General features: G+C 43.3%; 1 protein-coding gene across 2 annotated transcripts in view; it reads left to right on the top strand.

The window, feature by feature from the left end:
• Positions 1-12,457, top strand: part of efnb2a (ephrin-B2a) — a 31,383-nt gene extending 18,926 nt beyond the window's left edge. For both annotated transcript variants that reach the window (XM_034694590.1, XM_034694589.1), the window contains 3 exons: positions 3,271-3,363; positions 4,499-4,609; positions 8,118-12,457. In XM_034694590.1, coding sequence (XP_034550481.1) covers positions 3,271-3,363; positions 4,499-4,609; positions 8,118-8,518 — 605 coding nt within the window. In that variant the 3' untranslated portion in view covers positions 8,519-12,457. The remainder of the gene's footprint in view (positions 1-3,270; positions 3,364-4,498; positions 4,610-8,117) is intronic.
• The last annotated feature ends 4,923 nt before the right edge of the window (positions 12,458-17,380 follow it).

Here is a 17,380-nt window from a genome sequence, read left to right as displayed (position 1 = left end):
GAGGGCCAAGTCATTCAGCCGACTCAACAATCACATTCTGTTTAAATCCAAGTCAGGCTTCTCCTGACTGCAGCGCTGGCACAGAGAGTCTGCACTTAAAGGGGCAGATTTAGAGTTTCAGATGCTCCAGATTGAAGGATATTTTTCACGTTTCTATTAAACGTCGCAGCCAAGTTTTAAAAAAAGAGTTGAGTTGAGCGAGGCTCGGTAAGATTTGTGTTTTTCTAACTTCTGTGTTGATGTGTTAAACGATTTAATGGAGCAGAGAGAAGGCGGGACGACAGAACAAAGAACGGAGGGGGCACAAGTGGCCTAAATACACCTTCTGTGCAGCACAGTGACCTCTGACCTCTCAGGCTCAAGCGGCTTGAGCGTGCATGCACCCAAACACGACCTCGCCATCACACCGACGCAGTGCCAATCACCCTGCAAAGTAAACAGAGCTAATGTGGTTAGCGACGTGGCACAGGATTGTAAAATTCATAAGTGTTGTGCTAACAGGTTTATGAAACGAACACACAAACAAGCACACACACATACACTCACACACACAGGAGCACAAGCCTTTAAGGAGCTTTGTCTGTAATGTGCTTTTCGGGCTCCGTTGGAAAGCCATAGGTCAGAGAGAGAGGGAGACGGGGGAGAGAGAGGAGGGGAGGGAGGGAAGGGAAGGAGGCCTTGTTAACATGCTCTTTGTGTCCGCTCCCATCACCGTCTTATTGCTGCGAGAGAACTCGGATCAAGATGATTGGTGGCTGGGAGGAAAAGAGAGAAAAGGGACAACAAGGAGGAGGAGGAGGAGGATGTAGCACGACTTCATTTTTTAAAATTCAGATACGCACCTGCCGTTCAATCCACAAGAAGATGATGGAGCAGCGTCAGGGTGGGAGACGATGAGGAGGAAGGTGGAAAGAAGAGGAAACCAGGGAGGATGGGGTGTTGTTGAAGGAAGAGGGAGAGAGAGGAAGCAGAGGAGGGGGGTCACAGGGAATGCGGGCCACTGCGCTCTGGCGGGAAGCCAAGCCGCTAAGCCCCGGCAGCTCGTTAGCCTCTGTGTTACTGACCTGATAAACCACAAGCCCCTGCTATCCCCACCTCCCCCCTTCACTGCCCCCCCCTCTTTTCTTCCTCTGTCTGTTCATCGTCCCAACTCATGAGCTCAGATACCTGCAGCTCTGCAGCCAAGCCTCCGGGGGCAGCACAGATACAAGCAGACTGTTAGCTCGGCATTCTCTCTCTGAAGTAAACACATCTAATGAAGGAGCGGTCAGAGGTCTGCATGCATGATCAGAAAGAATCAAAAGTGGTGCATTCAGAGCTTCACGCCAAGCCTGCACAGCTTATATCGCTACTACAACTTTTATAGAGACGCTCAAGGAGCGACTCTCACATGCAGATCATACCATCACACCCTGGTCTTCAGGTTTGGTCTCATCTTGCAGCCGTTCTGGGCTCAGTTTGAAGCTGCAGCCATGTTTTTAAGGGTTTAATCTGAAGTTCCTCTGCATCTTTCTCTGCATATGCGTTACACCTGAGGACCTGGATATCAGAGATGTCTTTCATAGTCTGTAGAAGATATTTCAGGAGTTGTTTTTGCATCTCATACCCCAGCTTCCCTCCGTACCTGCACACATGCTTGTCTCCCCTCTTCTCACATGTGTGCTGCCATGCTCCGCCCCTCCAGATTCCTGCAACATCTGCTGCTGTCCCTTAAACACAGCGTTTAGCGTCTCACTTCTGTTTTCTCCTGTGTTTAAACGAGACTTTTACATCCTTTCATCTCCTTTTATCTGAGGACCATCCAGGTTTTTATCACCTCCCTCTGTTCCCTTCATTTCACTGCCTCTCCTGGAAGACTGCCCTATTTTTAATCAACACTTTCTCCTCCTCTGGTGTTAACACACCTGAGTTTGTTCATGTTTCATGTCAGCAGATCGCTCTTCTTCATGCTGGCAGCAGGCTTGGCTCTTTTAATAACGCTGCTCTGGCTACCTCTCTCTCTGGAGTGTTGTAAGCGCTAATGCAGGATAAGCCACCAAATTTTCATGCCAAGATGGCCGCTGTTTGTGCAGTCTTCCTCCCCTCTCTCCTCACCTCCTTTAACTGCCTCCTTGACGAGGCCCATCAGCACAGTTAGAGATATTACCGTCACAATTACTCAGGCTAATTGACTTTTGGGATGTGGAATATTCAGGCTGAGTGCAGACGCTGAGGTGATGAGCAGGTGAATTGTGATTTTATTAAAGGGGGGGGATGACTCATTTGGCTCCTCAGCAGGAGGCATTCACTGCCTCTGTTGTCTTTGGGAAGTGGCTGTTTCTCCGAGATAAGCTGCACATGTGATCCACCAGAATCCTACGATTACAGGAGCGGCTGTTTGTCTGACTGCTGATACATGACATTCATTAAATCTGAACATCAGACATATCTGAAACTGCAAAGTCTCAGGAAACAGAAACATTCGCCGTCATAAACGTTAAATGTAAAAACCTGCAGGATCAAGATGAGTTTTGTTATTCCCAAAATACAAACAATACAGCAATCTTCTTGGATTTCAAGTCACATGACGTATAAAAACATCAGTAACATGTGCTTTACAGGAGAGTAAACCCCTTTGCGGGAAAGTTACGATGCATATACGCCTCAAATAGATAATGTGGCCATAACAAGAGGAGAACATGAACAATTGTGTGTCTTAAAATGCTGCAAACGATGATAAAAGTGTTCTCCTCAAAGTGGGCTTGCATGAAAAATGCACCAAGTCGTTCCTTTGCGTAGTTTTTGCACAAATCAAAAGTGAGGTTTTTACTTTGCAACAGCGAAAAAAACAAACAGCAAGAGTATGCAAAAGTTGCAAACAGAGTACATGACTGTGAGAGGTACGTTCATGGAAGGAAATATGAAGAACTGTTTTGTGTTTTGCATGAGGGGTTAGGGGATATTCTGCTGTTGCATGTATTTAAAGGGATGAATGAATGATCTGTACGTCATGAGCAGTGAAACAAAGCTACGTGTTGGTTCTTGGAGGCTGTGAAAGTGTTTAAAGTTTATCGTTCAGCGCTGCAGACTAAACAATCTTGCACCAAAGAGACCTTATTGGTAATAAAAGAAGAATAAAAGGCACACATGTTTAAAAGTTAGAGTCAGATGGGTTTGATTTCAGGACAGTAAATACAGCTGCCTCAGTGGTGCTTTAGTTCCCTGACACATCTTCTTCTGGACCTCTCAGCGACTATAACCCCTCACTGTCTCCCTCTCTTTCTCCTGCAGCTACATCTAACGGCACCATGGAGGGCATCGACAACCAGGAGGGGGGCGTGTGCAAGACCAAGTCTATGAAGATAATCATGAAAGTGGGACAAAGTAAGTGTTTCATTATTATTGCACCGAGCGCCTGCAGGCACGAGCAGAACGTGCGTCTAAAACATGCCCGAATAAGGTCAGAGGAGGGAAGCTAACAGCTCCATCGTCTCCATGACACCTGGGGCTGCGAGGGGGCCGGAGATGTAATCTAGCGGAAGTCCTAATGCACCACACACACACACACACACACACACATTGAGTATGCTTGCATGCACACATGCTCCACAAGCATCTGCTGCTGTACAGATACAAGAAGGACTTCGACACATGCAGATCTGCTTCAGATGACACAAACAGATTTGTCATGAGTCATTGCAGACGGATCAGACTCATTACTTCAGATGCTTGGATTCCACCCAGATTAATAATCTCCTCTTAAACACCGTCCTCCTCATGCTGCTTTGAGACTCTGAAGGTCAGGACTCTGATTTTAGGAGGAGTTGCTTTCAAACCAGTGAATTCAGCGTGTTGTTATTGTGTCTGAGCTTCATCCTGAGAGGAGTATTCATCATGACAGCAGATGTTCGCTGTGTCACTCCTCCATTTAGAGTCTGTTCAGCACCAGAAGAAAGAACAGATACTGAATATTTAAACCAAATGGACCCGCTGAAGAACGGGAAACAACCTTTAGCTTGTCTTTATGGGTGGTTGTTGTGATTTTGATCATGAGGCACCACATGCTCCACATTTTTAGAGCATCTTTAAAAAATATGACTGTTGCACAAATATGCATCATCTTTGTTTTACTACTGATTATGTCTGAGCTCAAGCCACTGCAGCAGAACACACCTGAGTAGTTTCAGACAGGTTTGTGGCTCTCTTTAGACTCCCTTTACAAAAAACGTGGGTTTTACTCTGCAGAGGAACCTACGAGACAAGGGAGCTCAGGGACTCCAGAAAGGTCTATGGTTAGTAACTTTAATGGGACAGGAGGAGTTAAAGTAAGAGACAGGCAGAGAGAGGAGAGAGAGGGAAAGACAGGATCCCTGTGTGGCAGATCCCTGGCAGTCTAAGCCTATAGCAGCATAACTAAGAGCTGGTCCCAGCCTGAGCCAGCTGTTCTAGGGGGGTAAAATGAGCTCTTTAAGCTATGAATACACATTTATTCTGATGCATCTTCTCTGCTTGTTTTCAGATCCCTCTGATCCTATCTCACCCAAAGACAACCCCACCAGAGTTCCCTTCCCTCCCAAGCACTCAGACGACAAGGACACCTACAATCCTAACGATGTGCTGGAGAAGCCAGGTGAGATCACCTTTCCCACATTTAAACCCGGAGAAAGCCGTAATTGAGTGGAGGATTTATAGAAACAATTTGGCATTTGGGCGGACGATTGTTCGGCCAGCTGAGAGCTGATAGCGCTACGTTAAGCGCGCACTTGTGTGTGTGTGTGTGTGTGTGTGTGTGTGTGTGTGTGTGTTTGCGATAGTCATTGAGGAGTGTGTGTGTGTGTGTGTGTGTGTGTGTGTGTGTGTGTGTGTGTGTGTGTGTGTTTGTGTGTGTGTGAAGGAAAGAAAGGTCAGCGATTCATCAGCCAGTAATTGAATGTTACCCATAAAGCTGATAGGCATCTGCGGCCTCTTAAGGTCTTACAAGGTATCTCCACGCTGGCCTCCCTCCAGCACGAACTTGCTGCTTAAGTGACATTTTCAGGAAAATGATCCGATCGCTGTCTGCCGTCTTTTTTAACGACCTGTTCTCGACACAGAGCGCCGTTTGTTTCTGCACGAATCACAACTCAGACAGACACGCAGCCTGCTCTTATCTCTCAGATTCTATTCCAGTTAAAAACACTCAGGAGAAGAAAATCAGACCGGCAATTTCCTCAGCAAGAACAGAGAAACAGGAAGAGAGCTTAGGAAGAAAAACACGTTTATCGAGCTGGATCCTGATTCATTCAGGGTGTGGTCACACCTGACGCTCTGTTTACAACGCTGAGCATGCAGATTCTGCCTGTTACCCTTTTCAACTCTGCAGAAGACTTTAAAACAGCAGAGCAAACATATTTATATTTAAAGTATCTACAAATGCTGCATATAGAATCTGCAGATTAAAGGCGTTTCAAATAAAAGACTATTACAAATCGAAAAGGCATTAAAATTAGTTTATTCATCAGATTCTGCAAAGTTGCGAATACTGATCTGAATGCTGAAACATGAAGTTTCTCTCGTTTAAGCACACGTGTTATCTGCATTTCTGCAAATGAGGTGCACGCTGCTTATTCTGATTTCATTGCTCACCCGTAGATGGTTAAAGCTCCAGTAAGGAGTTGTAGCTGCTAATAAACAGACTGGCAATAACAGGGAAGCTTCTTTATGATCTTTAAAGCAAACAAGGTCCTCAGTATCAAGACTGAATGTTCCCATACTACAACTTTGAATGCCTGTGACCTCTGCAGGAGGAAGGTGTTAGACGAGACAACTGATAGCATGACAAAGAAACATCGTTTTTACTTTCCCGCAGCAAATATTTACAAAGTGTGAAACATTAGAGCAGGAGGAAACAGAAGATGAGAAAACATAACATCTTTTGCTTTAAAAAGGACAAGATCAGCAAAGAGAAAAGAGGTGTTTCTTTGTCCACAGGGGGCGCCAGAATCTACACTAACAGAGAGTCCCTTATAGGAGCTTTAAAATCTAAAAAGTTAGAATGTGAGCTTAGCTTTAGCTACCAATTTGCTTTGACTTGACCACAGTGCATGCAACATAATAAAATAGCATCATCATACAACTTTGGTTTCTTTTAAAAAACATAATAGAGGCTCGAGCAGCTATAGTTTATTGCCCAGGATCCTTTAAGTGACGACCCCGCCCAGGTCGACCCCCGAGGGTTAAACCCTGCAGACTACAGCATCTTGTCCTCCTCACCCTTCTTTATGCCTCATCCCTCCATCCTGGAGCACACAGGCAGAGTGCTACATCTGATGCTCTATAATCCCCGTGTAGAACATGGGCAGGGTCCTGGTTTTGCACCGTCTGCTGTCCCCCGACCACAGGAAAGCACTCTAAGGCCCTCAGGAGAGCAGCAGCAGACAGTGAGACAAAATAATCCCTGCGTTCCTGTCCCGGGGAGAACACAGCACGGCGGGGTCTAAGTGTTGGACGACAACCAGAACGTCTATCGCTGGGAGTCACAGCACAGCTTGCCTTTCATAATTCATGGCTCATGTGGACATCAAATATTTCGTTCTTATTTTTCTTCCCTCCGGGGCCGCGGGGAAGAAAATGAAGTTACTTTTTATGTCTTTTAAATTGCAATTTATCTGAGTGCGTCCGCCTCTTTCTGCCCCAGCCGTCGTATCTCCTATCAGGCGGTGCTCGCCCTACTTTCAAGGTTGCAGTCTTCACCGGCTGAATTTGAATAGCCAGTGGATCGAATGTGACCTTTACACAAAAGCTTTCTATAGGCAGGCTTCACCCTCAGCTGCTGCGCTGCTGGCCTCTTCCCCTCACGCTGACATGATGAAAAGATTGTGCAGAATAAAAAAAGGTGGAAGGCAGGGAAAGACACAATGCTATAAAAAAAAGCTTCTGCTTCCATTTTATTTTGTGCTTTTAAAGGCGTCAAACCAAAAGCTTGTCTCTGGATTTGAGACTCCACACCTTCCTGATGTCAGGAACGCGTGGGTTGACGAAGAATCACAATTCTCCAGCTCTGGAAAAATCCCAAATTCATGCCAACTTCACACAAATATTGGCATTGATCTCATCTCCTCTCTCTCTCTCTCTCTCTCTCTCTCTCTCTCTCTCTCTCACAGCTTCAATTTGATTCTTAACAAAATCTTTTTACAACCACAAACCCAAAAACATTCAGCTCACCCTCAGTTTCATCATTATTCTCTCTGTAATAAGAAGCTTTCATTCATGCATCCCTCCATCACTTTAACAGTGTGTTAAAATAATTCCTGCCTGCTGCTTTAGATAAGTAACCACCTGCCTGTGCTAATCATGTCTGTTTATAGATGTGTTTTTGTTACCTGTGTGTTATTAGATAATCAAATGAAACTACAAAAAAAATCATAAATTTACCCCAAATTTTCATTTGTATCTCCTGATTTTTACACCTGTTGGATACCTGCACGAATGAAGCTCTTAATTTAATACACTTCTTTATTTTCTTTTGCAATTTTTATATAATGTAAGTTGTCTCAGCGATGTCACTCATCGGTTTCTGAAGCAACTTAAGCAAAATGCAAAGAGGCAGAGGCAGCCATGCCCCCAATTTTAACGAATTATGCAAAACTTCACCTAAATATTTTTTTAAATGACGAGTTATAAAATAATTAACCTTTGCACAGTGTGTACGAAAAGAGAAGTGCGCTATTCGGACAAAAGAATGTACAAATATGTATTCAATGGGGTCCATGTTTTTGCACACTGCCTCAAGTGGACACTTAAGGAACTGCAGGTTTTCATTTTTCGAGCTGGAGGCTGCAGCTTTGCTCTCTCGAGGCCGTGCACTACTTCTTAAATGTTGATTTTGTTAATGTGACAGGAGCGGCGTGTCAGTATCATACCTCACTGTTTGCTGAGTAAGCGTTTCTGCACCTCACCTGTGAGCGTCGCTTCAAGGAGCAGGTGTGAACTCATTCAGCATCAGATGTGGTTTGATGTCAAAGCGGATAAATGAGCTAGCCGTGCTGAATCTGTGTGTGATGATGGACTGCTTTTAAACGTATGACTACTTACCTGAGTTCAGGTTATAAACGAAGCTGTACTCACCTCATCCTCTCTCCCTTCTCTCTCTCTCTCAGGTGTATCACCCAGAGAAAGCAACGATAACGACAACGGGGGAAAGTCCTCCAGCGCCATCGGCTCTGAGCTGGCCATCTTTGTGGGCATCGCCTCGGGCAGCGTCATCTTCATCATCATCATCATCATGCTGGTCCTGCTGCTGCTGAAGTACAGGCGGCGGCATCGCAAGCACTCCCCGCAGCACGCCACAACGCTGTCTCTGAGCACCCTGGCCACACCCAAACGGAGCGGTGGGAACAATAACGGCTCGGAGCCCAGCGACATCATCATCCCGCTCAGGACTGCTGACAGCGTCTTCTGCCCGCACTACGAGAAGGTCAGCGGCGACTACGGACACCCAGTCTACATAGTTCAGGAGATGCCACCTCAGAGTCCGGCGAACATCTATTACAAAGTCTGACGTGGAACTTTTAGCGGAACAATCCTCGGGCAGAGCGGGTTTTTGATTTGGCCAGGCACCGCCGGCACACCCGCAAACTCTCGCTCTTTCTCTCTCTCACTCTGTCGACTCCTATTCCTCCTCCTCCTCTCCTCTGATGTTTTGTCACTAGTTTTTCTTTATTACAGTTTGCTGATACCTTGTGGCTCTGGTTCGGTTTCAGTCGGTGCGGATTAAAAAGATGGAGGCTGGAGAGAAGGCTGATGCTGCCGGAGCTCTCGGGGAAACGGAGGAGCTGATCTCCTCTCCCTCTGCAGCGGCTCCTGTTTTTGTTTTGTGCACTGCAGCCAGCGAGGACTGAGGGATGTGGAAGTTAGATGGTGTGTTTTTGCTGTAATGAAATGGGATGGACAGATGGATGTACGGATGTGGCACAAGAGGAGGGGAAGAAAAAGAGACTACTGCTTGGTCAAAGAGAGCTACAGAGACAAAAAGAGTGAGGAGGACAGGAAAAGGAGGCTGACCATGAACTCTGAAAATGGCTGCCCACTGTTGAGAGACTCTGTGGATTTAGCAGGCGGAGGAGGAAAAAGGAGAGAGATCCTCGCAGCGATCCTCTCTGGGACTTTCCTGACTGACTCACGGAGATCACCCATTCACCCTGCCACCCACATACCCACTATCACACGTACACACATCACCCACACACAGACACGCTGTCTCAATGTGAACTGTTTGGGTTTAATGTGGATTGCACCATTTCTTCCTCATCCCAGATTTGTTTTCAGAGAATCGCTTCATTCAGATTTACTTGAAGATTATTGTTCAACTTTCATATCCTTGTGTGATTCTTTCTTTTCTCGTTGCATCATGTCAAGTGACCCCACAGTGGCTCGGAGCGGAGAGAGAGTGTGTGCAAAGACGGAGAGAGGAGTTTTTCTATTTTCATTTAGGAACCTGGGTGCACGTCAGGTGTGCTCAGGTGGCTCCTGGGAAGAGTGGAGGACTTTCATACACATAGAGCAGCACTTTTAACCCCATTCTGGTACCTCCACTCTTCTCAGAGAGAGACGCAGTGATAGCTAGAGATGGGAGAGCAGCTGTATCAGAGTTAGCAGCAGTGAGGGCTCGCCTCAGCTTCTTCTTTAGAACCCAGACTCTCCACGCGGGGGAGTCTCCGGGGCAATAAGAAATCCAGTTCGCCTTACTGCCATGTCAGGTGAAGACAAGGCCCGAGATCCTGTTGAGGTTAGCAGAGCTGGCTGAAACAGCTCTTGGTACTGTAATGTTTACCCCCAGGTGTCCAGTGATGACTAAGGGTGTCCTGAGGGCTCAGAGTCAGCGTGATAGGTGCTCTCCTAGTCCAGCACGTTCTCACGTTCCCGTGGTACCGCGGATTGAACGGCAGCTCAATGCTTCAAAATACGAACACGTAGGCATGCGTGATGATTTAGTTTTGCATGTGCAGACTCAGAGGTCAAGTGAGTAATTAAAAAAACAAACAGACTATCCGAATAAGTTTTGCAGTAACAACAAATGTATAAGTTACGCAACTATATAAGGTCCAATCTACGGACACGAAACTTTTAAGAGTTGAGCCTTGAGAGAGTTCCCCCACATGCTTCTTTTAAGGGTCTCACCAAACACGTCTCATGTCGTACCGCTTTTGCAGTAACCACGAAATGTAAAAGTTACACAACAAGCATAAAATCCAACCCACGGACACAAAACTATTCGGAGAGAGTTCCCACACGCACGCACGCCTCTTTTTGAGCGTCTAACCAAACATGTCTCATATCTCTTCTCTTCCCTGATTTCTCTTTTCTTAAAAAGTCAGACATGATTTAGAAGTTTCCTGAGCGGACTTGACTGCACAGCTCGTCACTTGTGAAACCAAATCCCACGTCTTCGTATTTTGAAGCAGCGAGCTGAGAGTGAGAACGTGCTGACTGTTCTCGATTTCTAAAAAAAAAGCACAGGGACATCTTTCTTACATCGTCACTGTTTCTCATTCTCCATTAGCATTTCCACATTGTGAGTTTTTAATTTACTCTTTTTTTTTTTTAAATAGATGTACATTTTAAAAAGGACGTTACAAAGAAGAAAAAATACAAATAAAAAGCAGAATTTATTTATGATAGACACATAGAGCACAGGTGTTGTCGGGCGGGACGGAGGAGAAGAAGAAAAGGAGTAATGTTAATATATTATGGTATAAGTGCACATTATGCAATCTAGGTTTTTGATTATTTGATATCTCTCGACCCGCTGAGTCCTGGTCCTTCATGAGCTCTCGCCCGCAGACTCCTGGCTCAGCCCGGGCCCCGGGCCCTGAAGTGCGGGGTAGTAGACCCCGTATAGCTCACATCGATGTATAAAAGGGCAGAGTAGCTGTGTCTACCACACTCACTCAGTGTAGCATCTCCCAAAGGATAACTCCCATGAACACCCAGTGCCCAGATTCTCCTCATACACACCCTTCATGTTCTCTGTGCATGTGTGTACATGTGTGTGTGCGTGTGTTGAGCAAGTTTCAGTGATTCACATCCATTAATATCGTCGGCTCAGGGTCATAAACATGACCGGAGCCAAGCCCCGAGCATGCATCAGCCCATCCTCATTCGTTTTTAAAGAACATCAAAATTCACCGAAAAGCCAAGCCTTGTATGATCTGAGGTTTGTGCCTCCAAGAGGCTACAAAATCTGCAAATATGCAATTCTTATTTATTTTTTTAATCGATTCTGATAAAAAAAAAAAACACCTATGGAAAGTGTTCTTAACCACTGAGAGATGTAACGACAAACAAACAACACAAAACTAGCAAAGTACGTCACACAAGCCTGCTGTTCAGTTTCTGTTTCTGCATTATTTGAACCTTTTCTGTTTGAACGACGTGCCGTAGTACAAAGGTAAACTGTGAACAATGAAACCATTCAAAAGCATATATATCACACCTGAACAGAAAAGATGAAAAGACACACACGTACGACAAAGAAATGGCTGTTTAGTTGCTGTCTGTCTGCGGCAGAATATGACAATCTTATTAGTTTCTTTGAATCTGACGTCCTTTTCTTAGCGGCCGCTCGGCTAACGCTCTCCCAACATCGACCCGGCTCGCTTAAGAGCGGCGATGCTGTGAGAGTCTTGGCACAGGAGCTCGGAGAAGCACCTCAGGCTACTGTAAAATGCCTTGCTCGTATGGTCAGCCCTTGGTCACTTGACTCAGTAATTTTGCACCGTACTTCTGTAGGTAAGAAACTGTAAATACATTAATGTTTGTATTGTATATGGATCCTGGGTTGTTACAATAGCCTTATTCACCTTTTTAGGAAAGTAAAAGGAAAAAAGTTGAGAAAAAATGGAGTACACTTCAGTAAAAACAGAGCATACTACTTTTTTGGTAAATAGCTTATGTACATATTGACCAGAACCCAATAAAACATTTTTTATAAACTCTTAAAGTAAGATGTTTTGTATAAAATTTGAATTTTTTGCTATGTATTTTAGCTAGCGCTCGATGGAAAGTCCGTGTCCTCCCCACTCCCTCCCCTTTTGCACTGTTTTCATGGTAATTTGGTTTAAAAAATGAGAGAAAAGTTGCCAAACCGACTGCTGCATATTTGTGCCATAAGTGTGTACCATAAATATTTATTGAATTAGTTTCTTTTTTTTTCTCTTTTGTTCTGTTTATGATTTCAGTCCAGTTTTGAGTAACACAGTATTACTATATTTGCATCGTTTGTTCGTCTCCCCTGGTTTTCTTTCGTCATGTCATGGTTACTGGGTGGCCGTAGCCCCGTTCTCTCCCCCTGTTCCTCGCAGTATGAGATGGCCAGGCTGTGAAAAATGGTTTTAACATTCAAAATTTAAAACAAGTTCAAAGTGAGGATAAATGACACACATTCCACCAGTCTGTTACAAACTGAAAATGTTTTTCAATAAAATGTTTTTCCTATGGACGCGCTGTCTGCTTGTGGTGCTTTGTTGCTCTGCTGCACGCTGCATGAATAAATAATGAATGTTTTATTGCTTCATGACTGGACAGAGACGGAGAGGGCTGACAGTCTCATTTACTTAGTTCAGACCTCATTTATCTGCACAATAACTACACTTGAAGAAACCCACTGCATCCACTCTATGTGTATGCTTGAGCATTAACCTGAAATACTCACTAAATAACATGTAAACACTGAATTTTCTGCACATTTAAGAACACAAATAATACACTAGAAACCTTTTCCCACATGTTCTTTCCAGGAAAAAACAAAAGACACATTTAGATGCAGCAAATTTTGAACATCTTGCATCAAAATGTTTCTTTAAAAGATGATTAAATCACATTGTTCCACTTATTTTGGGCTCTAAGTTTCACTGTTTTAACCAGCAGGTTTTTATCTTCTTTTGCTCTCACAGTCTCTAATTGTTAAATTAAAGGCACAGTAGGGAGTTTTTCACTCATGTTAAAATAGTCTCACTCTTGCACTTACACTTTTTCATGATCTAAAGAGTAAAATTAGATGATCAGCAACAATATATGTGCTTCTTAATACTCAGTTTTAGTGCCCGTGTTGGATGGATGAAACTACATTTCCCATGAGCACCGTCACCCACTGTGATAAAGATGTATGGAAACAAAAGAGATTGAAAAAGTGAACACGAATCTGCTTAAAAGCACTGTGGGGAGTATTCATGTGTTGATATTGGCGCCCCCTCTGGATGAAATCAGACTACAATTTCCATGAGCACCGTCACCACTATGCTAAAGATCTCTTCTTAATCCTACTTTTCTTTGTTCATGTTATATCAGGATGCAGAGTGATGAGGTTATGTGTTGACGTGAAATTATGAACTGTAACGTAACAACGACTAGATTTTGTAAACTCAGATTTATTACCGTTAGCTAGCTTACAGAAGGTGGGCAGACGTAGAGGTTTAATGTTACCCGTCATGATGGGGCGTTTCAGACAAGCATCTTGTGTTCAGTCCTTAAAGATTCAAGCTTAGAAGATTTAAAAGTTGACGCTTTGTTTAAAGTAAAACAGAAAACACAGAAATAAGACATCTTTTTGGATACTTTTGTGTTCCTAGTTTTGGGCAAAAATGTCAGTGATCACACCAGGCCAAAAAGTCCAGCTCCGCCCCCTTGCACATGGTTTAACTGTTTAGTCCTCTAAGAGCAGTGAAGCACTCACACGCCGGAATAAAGAGGGGGTGTGCTCTCCCCACCTCAGGCTTTGCCCTTCCACGTGGGCACATAGAAGGGCAGGGAGCTCCCAGAACAGAGCCATACCAACAAATATAACTTATTGTGTGCAATCTTTGAGTCCTGGTCCTGACTAAAGTCCTGTTCATAGACGGTTAGCTCTTTAGCTAGCAAAGCCCTGGTTGTAGTTTCTCTGTCTAATCCTGCTGCAGTATCAGACATGAGGACAAAAACAACTCAGAAGACAGAGACACTTCAGAGTAAGGGAATGGACAGCAATGAGGCTATCACAAAACATCCTGACCTGGTAGAGAAATAGTTTTGACTTTGTGAAGTCTGATAGCAGGGCTTGGTGTCGTCCTGCCACACAGAGCGATGAAGGTGTGGCTCTCTCTTTGTTGATGTAATGTGGAGGCAGTGATTAAAGGATCCTGTTTCCTATCAGTGGGATGAAGGGTGCTCTCTGAAACAGAACCAGCACAGGGCCAAATTAGCACTAAGCCGGTGAGTCAGGCTAGTTGTTCTGTCAGCCAACATTTCCAGGCAACTAGCCTGTATAACCAGCCGAGCTGCCAGAGAACAACCAGGCAGAAACTCAGCCACAACAAGCCAGCCGTCCCTTCCACTATAGAGCGAGAGAGTACGCGTCAGCCAGCCACCCAATCAGCTCCTATAACCCGTCATCTTGCCACCATTAACTCTGTGTTCAGCCAAAGACTCGGCGAGCAACAGGCGAGATTATAGCTGTGACAGCCAGCCGTCCGGATCACCAGCCTTCTTAGCCAAGTCCAGATTAGGGCGGTCAGAGTCTTGGCTTATTTTTGCATAAACACTTGGTTGCTGGGTCTCTAATTGCTTTTTGGAAAAGGTTGAATTTGATGTACAAACCTTGCAGCACAATCAGACCTATCAGGCTAAAGAAGAGGTTCCTTACGTCGTTCTTTAACCATGTTTAAATTATTTCTTCAGGTTTTAATTCGGCCTTCAGGACAGAAAGCTCTCGAGGTTTGGGATAATCAGCCTTGGATGTGCTCTCACTGTAATCTGCTTAAAAGAAAATTGAACTTGCAGCACTTTCAAACCCAAAAAAACACACAGAGCCAACAAACAAACATCTCTGAACGTGAATCAAAGAGCCTTTTCACCCGACCCTCAGACTTTAAATGTATTTCTGTCCGAGGTGCAGGACGAGAAATCTAGAAAGCAAACAGCCGTGTGTGTTTCCAGTGACCACATCTATCCACAGACTCCCCAGACTCTGCTGGATTGCAGCAGCGATGCAGCTTTGCTTCATTTGTGAGTGCCTGAAATGAACCTCGTTGTAGGACCTTGAGAATAATGACGGTTGTGTATTCTAAGCGAAGGCAGAGCAGCGTTACCTCGATGCAGTTGTACACCTCACACTGTTCTGAAGCCTGCAGGGTTTTATTTATAGTCACAGCTACAGGAGTCGTGTTTTTCCTTTTGGTGTTAGAAAAAGTATCACAGAGGGAGAGTCAGGTCGGTTGATCTGCAAAGCCTGTGAAAATAAAGAATTTAATCTCACACAATGCCAATACTTTTCATATGCTTTGATGGATATGAATACTTCTTAAGCAACAGAAAATATTAAAATGTGTCACCGAAAAAAAACAAAACTACACACATTAAAGCAAATTGCATAACACAATCAATAGTAATTATCTTGAAACAGAATTTCTCCTCATAAAGAAACTATTTGAAGCTTTGAAATAATTATAGTGGAGTAAAATGTTGTTTACAATAATTCCTCTGAAATACAGTAAGCTTTGTTCCCTGTGCCTTCATTATTACAGTGGAAAACTGTAGGAGGTAGATTTTCTAAAAAGTTATTAAGTCACATTTTTTAAGAATAAGGTGAAGCAGGTTAGTTTATCCATAGATTTATACATTTCATTATTATATATTTATTATAATTATTATTTTAATGGATTTAAACTTTATCTAACCAGGAGAAAAACTCATTGGCATTGAAAATATTTTTTTCATTTAACAGTAACATTAACAGTGTTAAAAGAAATGACATCAGGAAAATATAATATATTTCAAAATATAAGACCAAGAAAAAAGAAAGCAGAGATTGGAAAATATGAACGAATAAATGAATGACATTTAAAAACAAAACACAGATTAACCTGGTGGCTGCCTGGATTATGTTTGAAAGCTGACATTTTTGAATAGAAGCTCAAGAAACAGCGAAGTCTAATGTTTTAAGGTTAAAGAAAACAACATGTTACAGTCAAATTTTTCTGATTTGTGAAATGTTGTCAAAAACCCACTCGGATGTAATTTGTTACCTTTTCATGATCATTACCCAGTTTGGATGATTTTTACTTAATCATTTTTTAAAGATGATTTGAGGCTGAAATAAAAGGCATGATGGGGAACAATTTCATCCTCTAAACCATCACTTTTATTTTCTGTTAATCTCAACCAGAATGTATTAGACATGTGTATATTGAATGTAATAAAAACTATAAACTGCAACTTATAAGCAGATTTCTTTGCCTTTTTTTTTTATACCAGAAACCGTACCTTTTTCTCAACCAATGATTTACTTCTGTTAATCGTAAAGTTAAGAAAAAACAAACATATATCATGGTGAAATGCACTTTGATTGGCTCTAATAACCAATATGAGATCGATTGGATCAACGTTTTACAATGTGAAGAAGAACAAAGTGAGAAAACACATCAAGAAGTTAAAGTTACCTGAGTTTTTAAACACATTCAATTATAATTTCTGAGTATCTCTTTGCAGATTTTTTTGTTGCTACAACTCTGAGAAAAATGAAATAAATGACTAATTTTAGATATTCATTTATTTGAGTCAAAAAAGATTATTTTTTGTAATAAATCACCAAAAAATCGGAGCAAGATAAAATCAAAGAAAATAAATAAAAATATGACAAAAACAAAAAGTTTCTAGTGCTCTTCTGAAAACGTGTTGTGTTCACTAGTTAGCCTTACTGAGTCAGACACATGTGACATTAAACCAAATGACTAATCTGAGAACAGACGACAAAGAGACGATGAATAACAGAGCCGTAATCAAAACTCCAGAAACGTGGGAGAATCAAAAACCAAACCCAGTCGGGAAGAGGTGAAGCCGGCTGAAGAGGCATGACGGAGGATTAAGTGATTTCAATGTTTCTATTTCTGTCTCTTTTTCTCCACGTAACAGAGAGAGCTGCAGGTGCTAACACCTTCCATTCATCCACACAAAGGAGAGAGGGGTGGGGCCGGCCGTCTGAACACACAATACCTGAGCAGGGGACAGGTGAGGGAGGAGCTACCTGCAGGGAAGTTTATGAGAGGTGTGTGAAAATGTGTATGTGTGTGTATGTGTGTGTGTGTGTGTGTGTGTGTGTGTGTGTGTGTGTGTGTGTGGCAGGGCTGCTCTCTGATTAGCCGAAGGTGTTGGCTGTGTTTACATACCTGTGAGGCATGTCAACAAGGTAACCACCCAAAAGTTTAGGAGTGGGAAAAATAGAGTTTGTATGGTTCATGACCTCACACTGAAACTCTCTGTGGTATGTAGCGATCACAGCAGTTTGACCTTTGACCTCATAAAAGAGGAAGTACAATTTAATGTTGAAGTGCTAATAAAACTCCTTTGTATGTCATCAATTGCATAAAAAGAGTCAAACTAACCGTTTCTG

Source organism: Notolabrus celidotus, chromosome 10 (assembly GCF_009762535.1).
Source record: "Notolabrus celidotus isolate fNotCel1 chromosome 10, fNotCel1.pri, whole genome shotgun sequence".
NCBI classification, from domain to species: domain Eukaryota; kingdom Metazoa; phylum Chordata; class Actinopteri; order Labriformes; family Labridae; genus Notolabrus; species Notolabrus celidotus.
The sequence above is the reverse complement of the archived record's forward strand: the minus strand, read 5'-3'. Positions and strand labels throughout refer to the sequence as shown.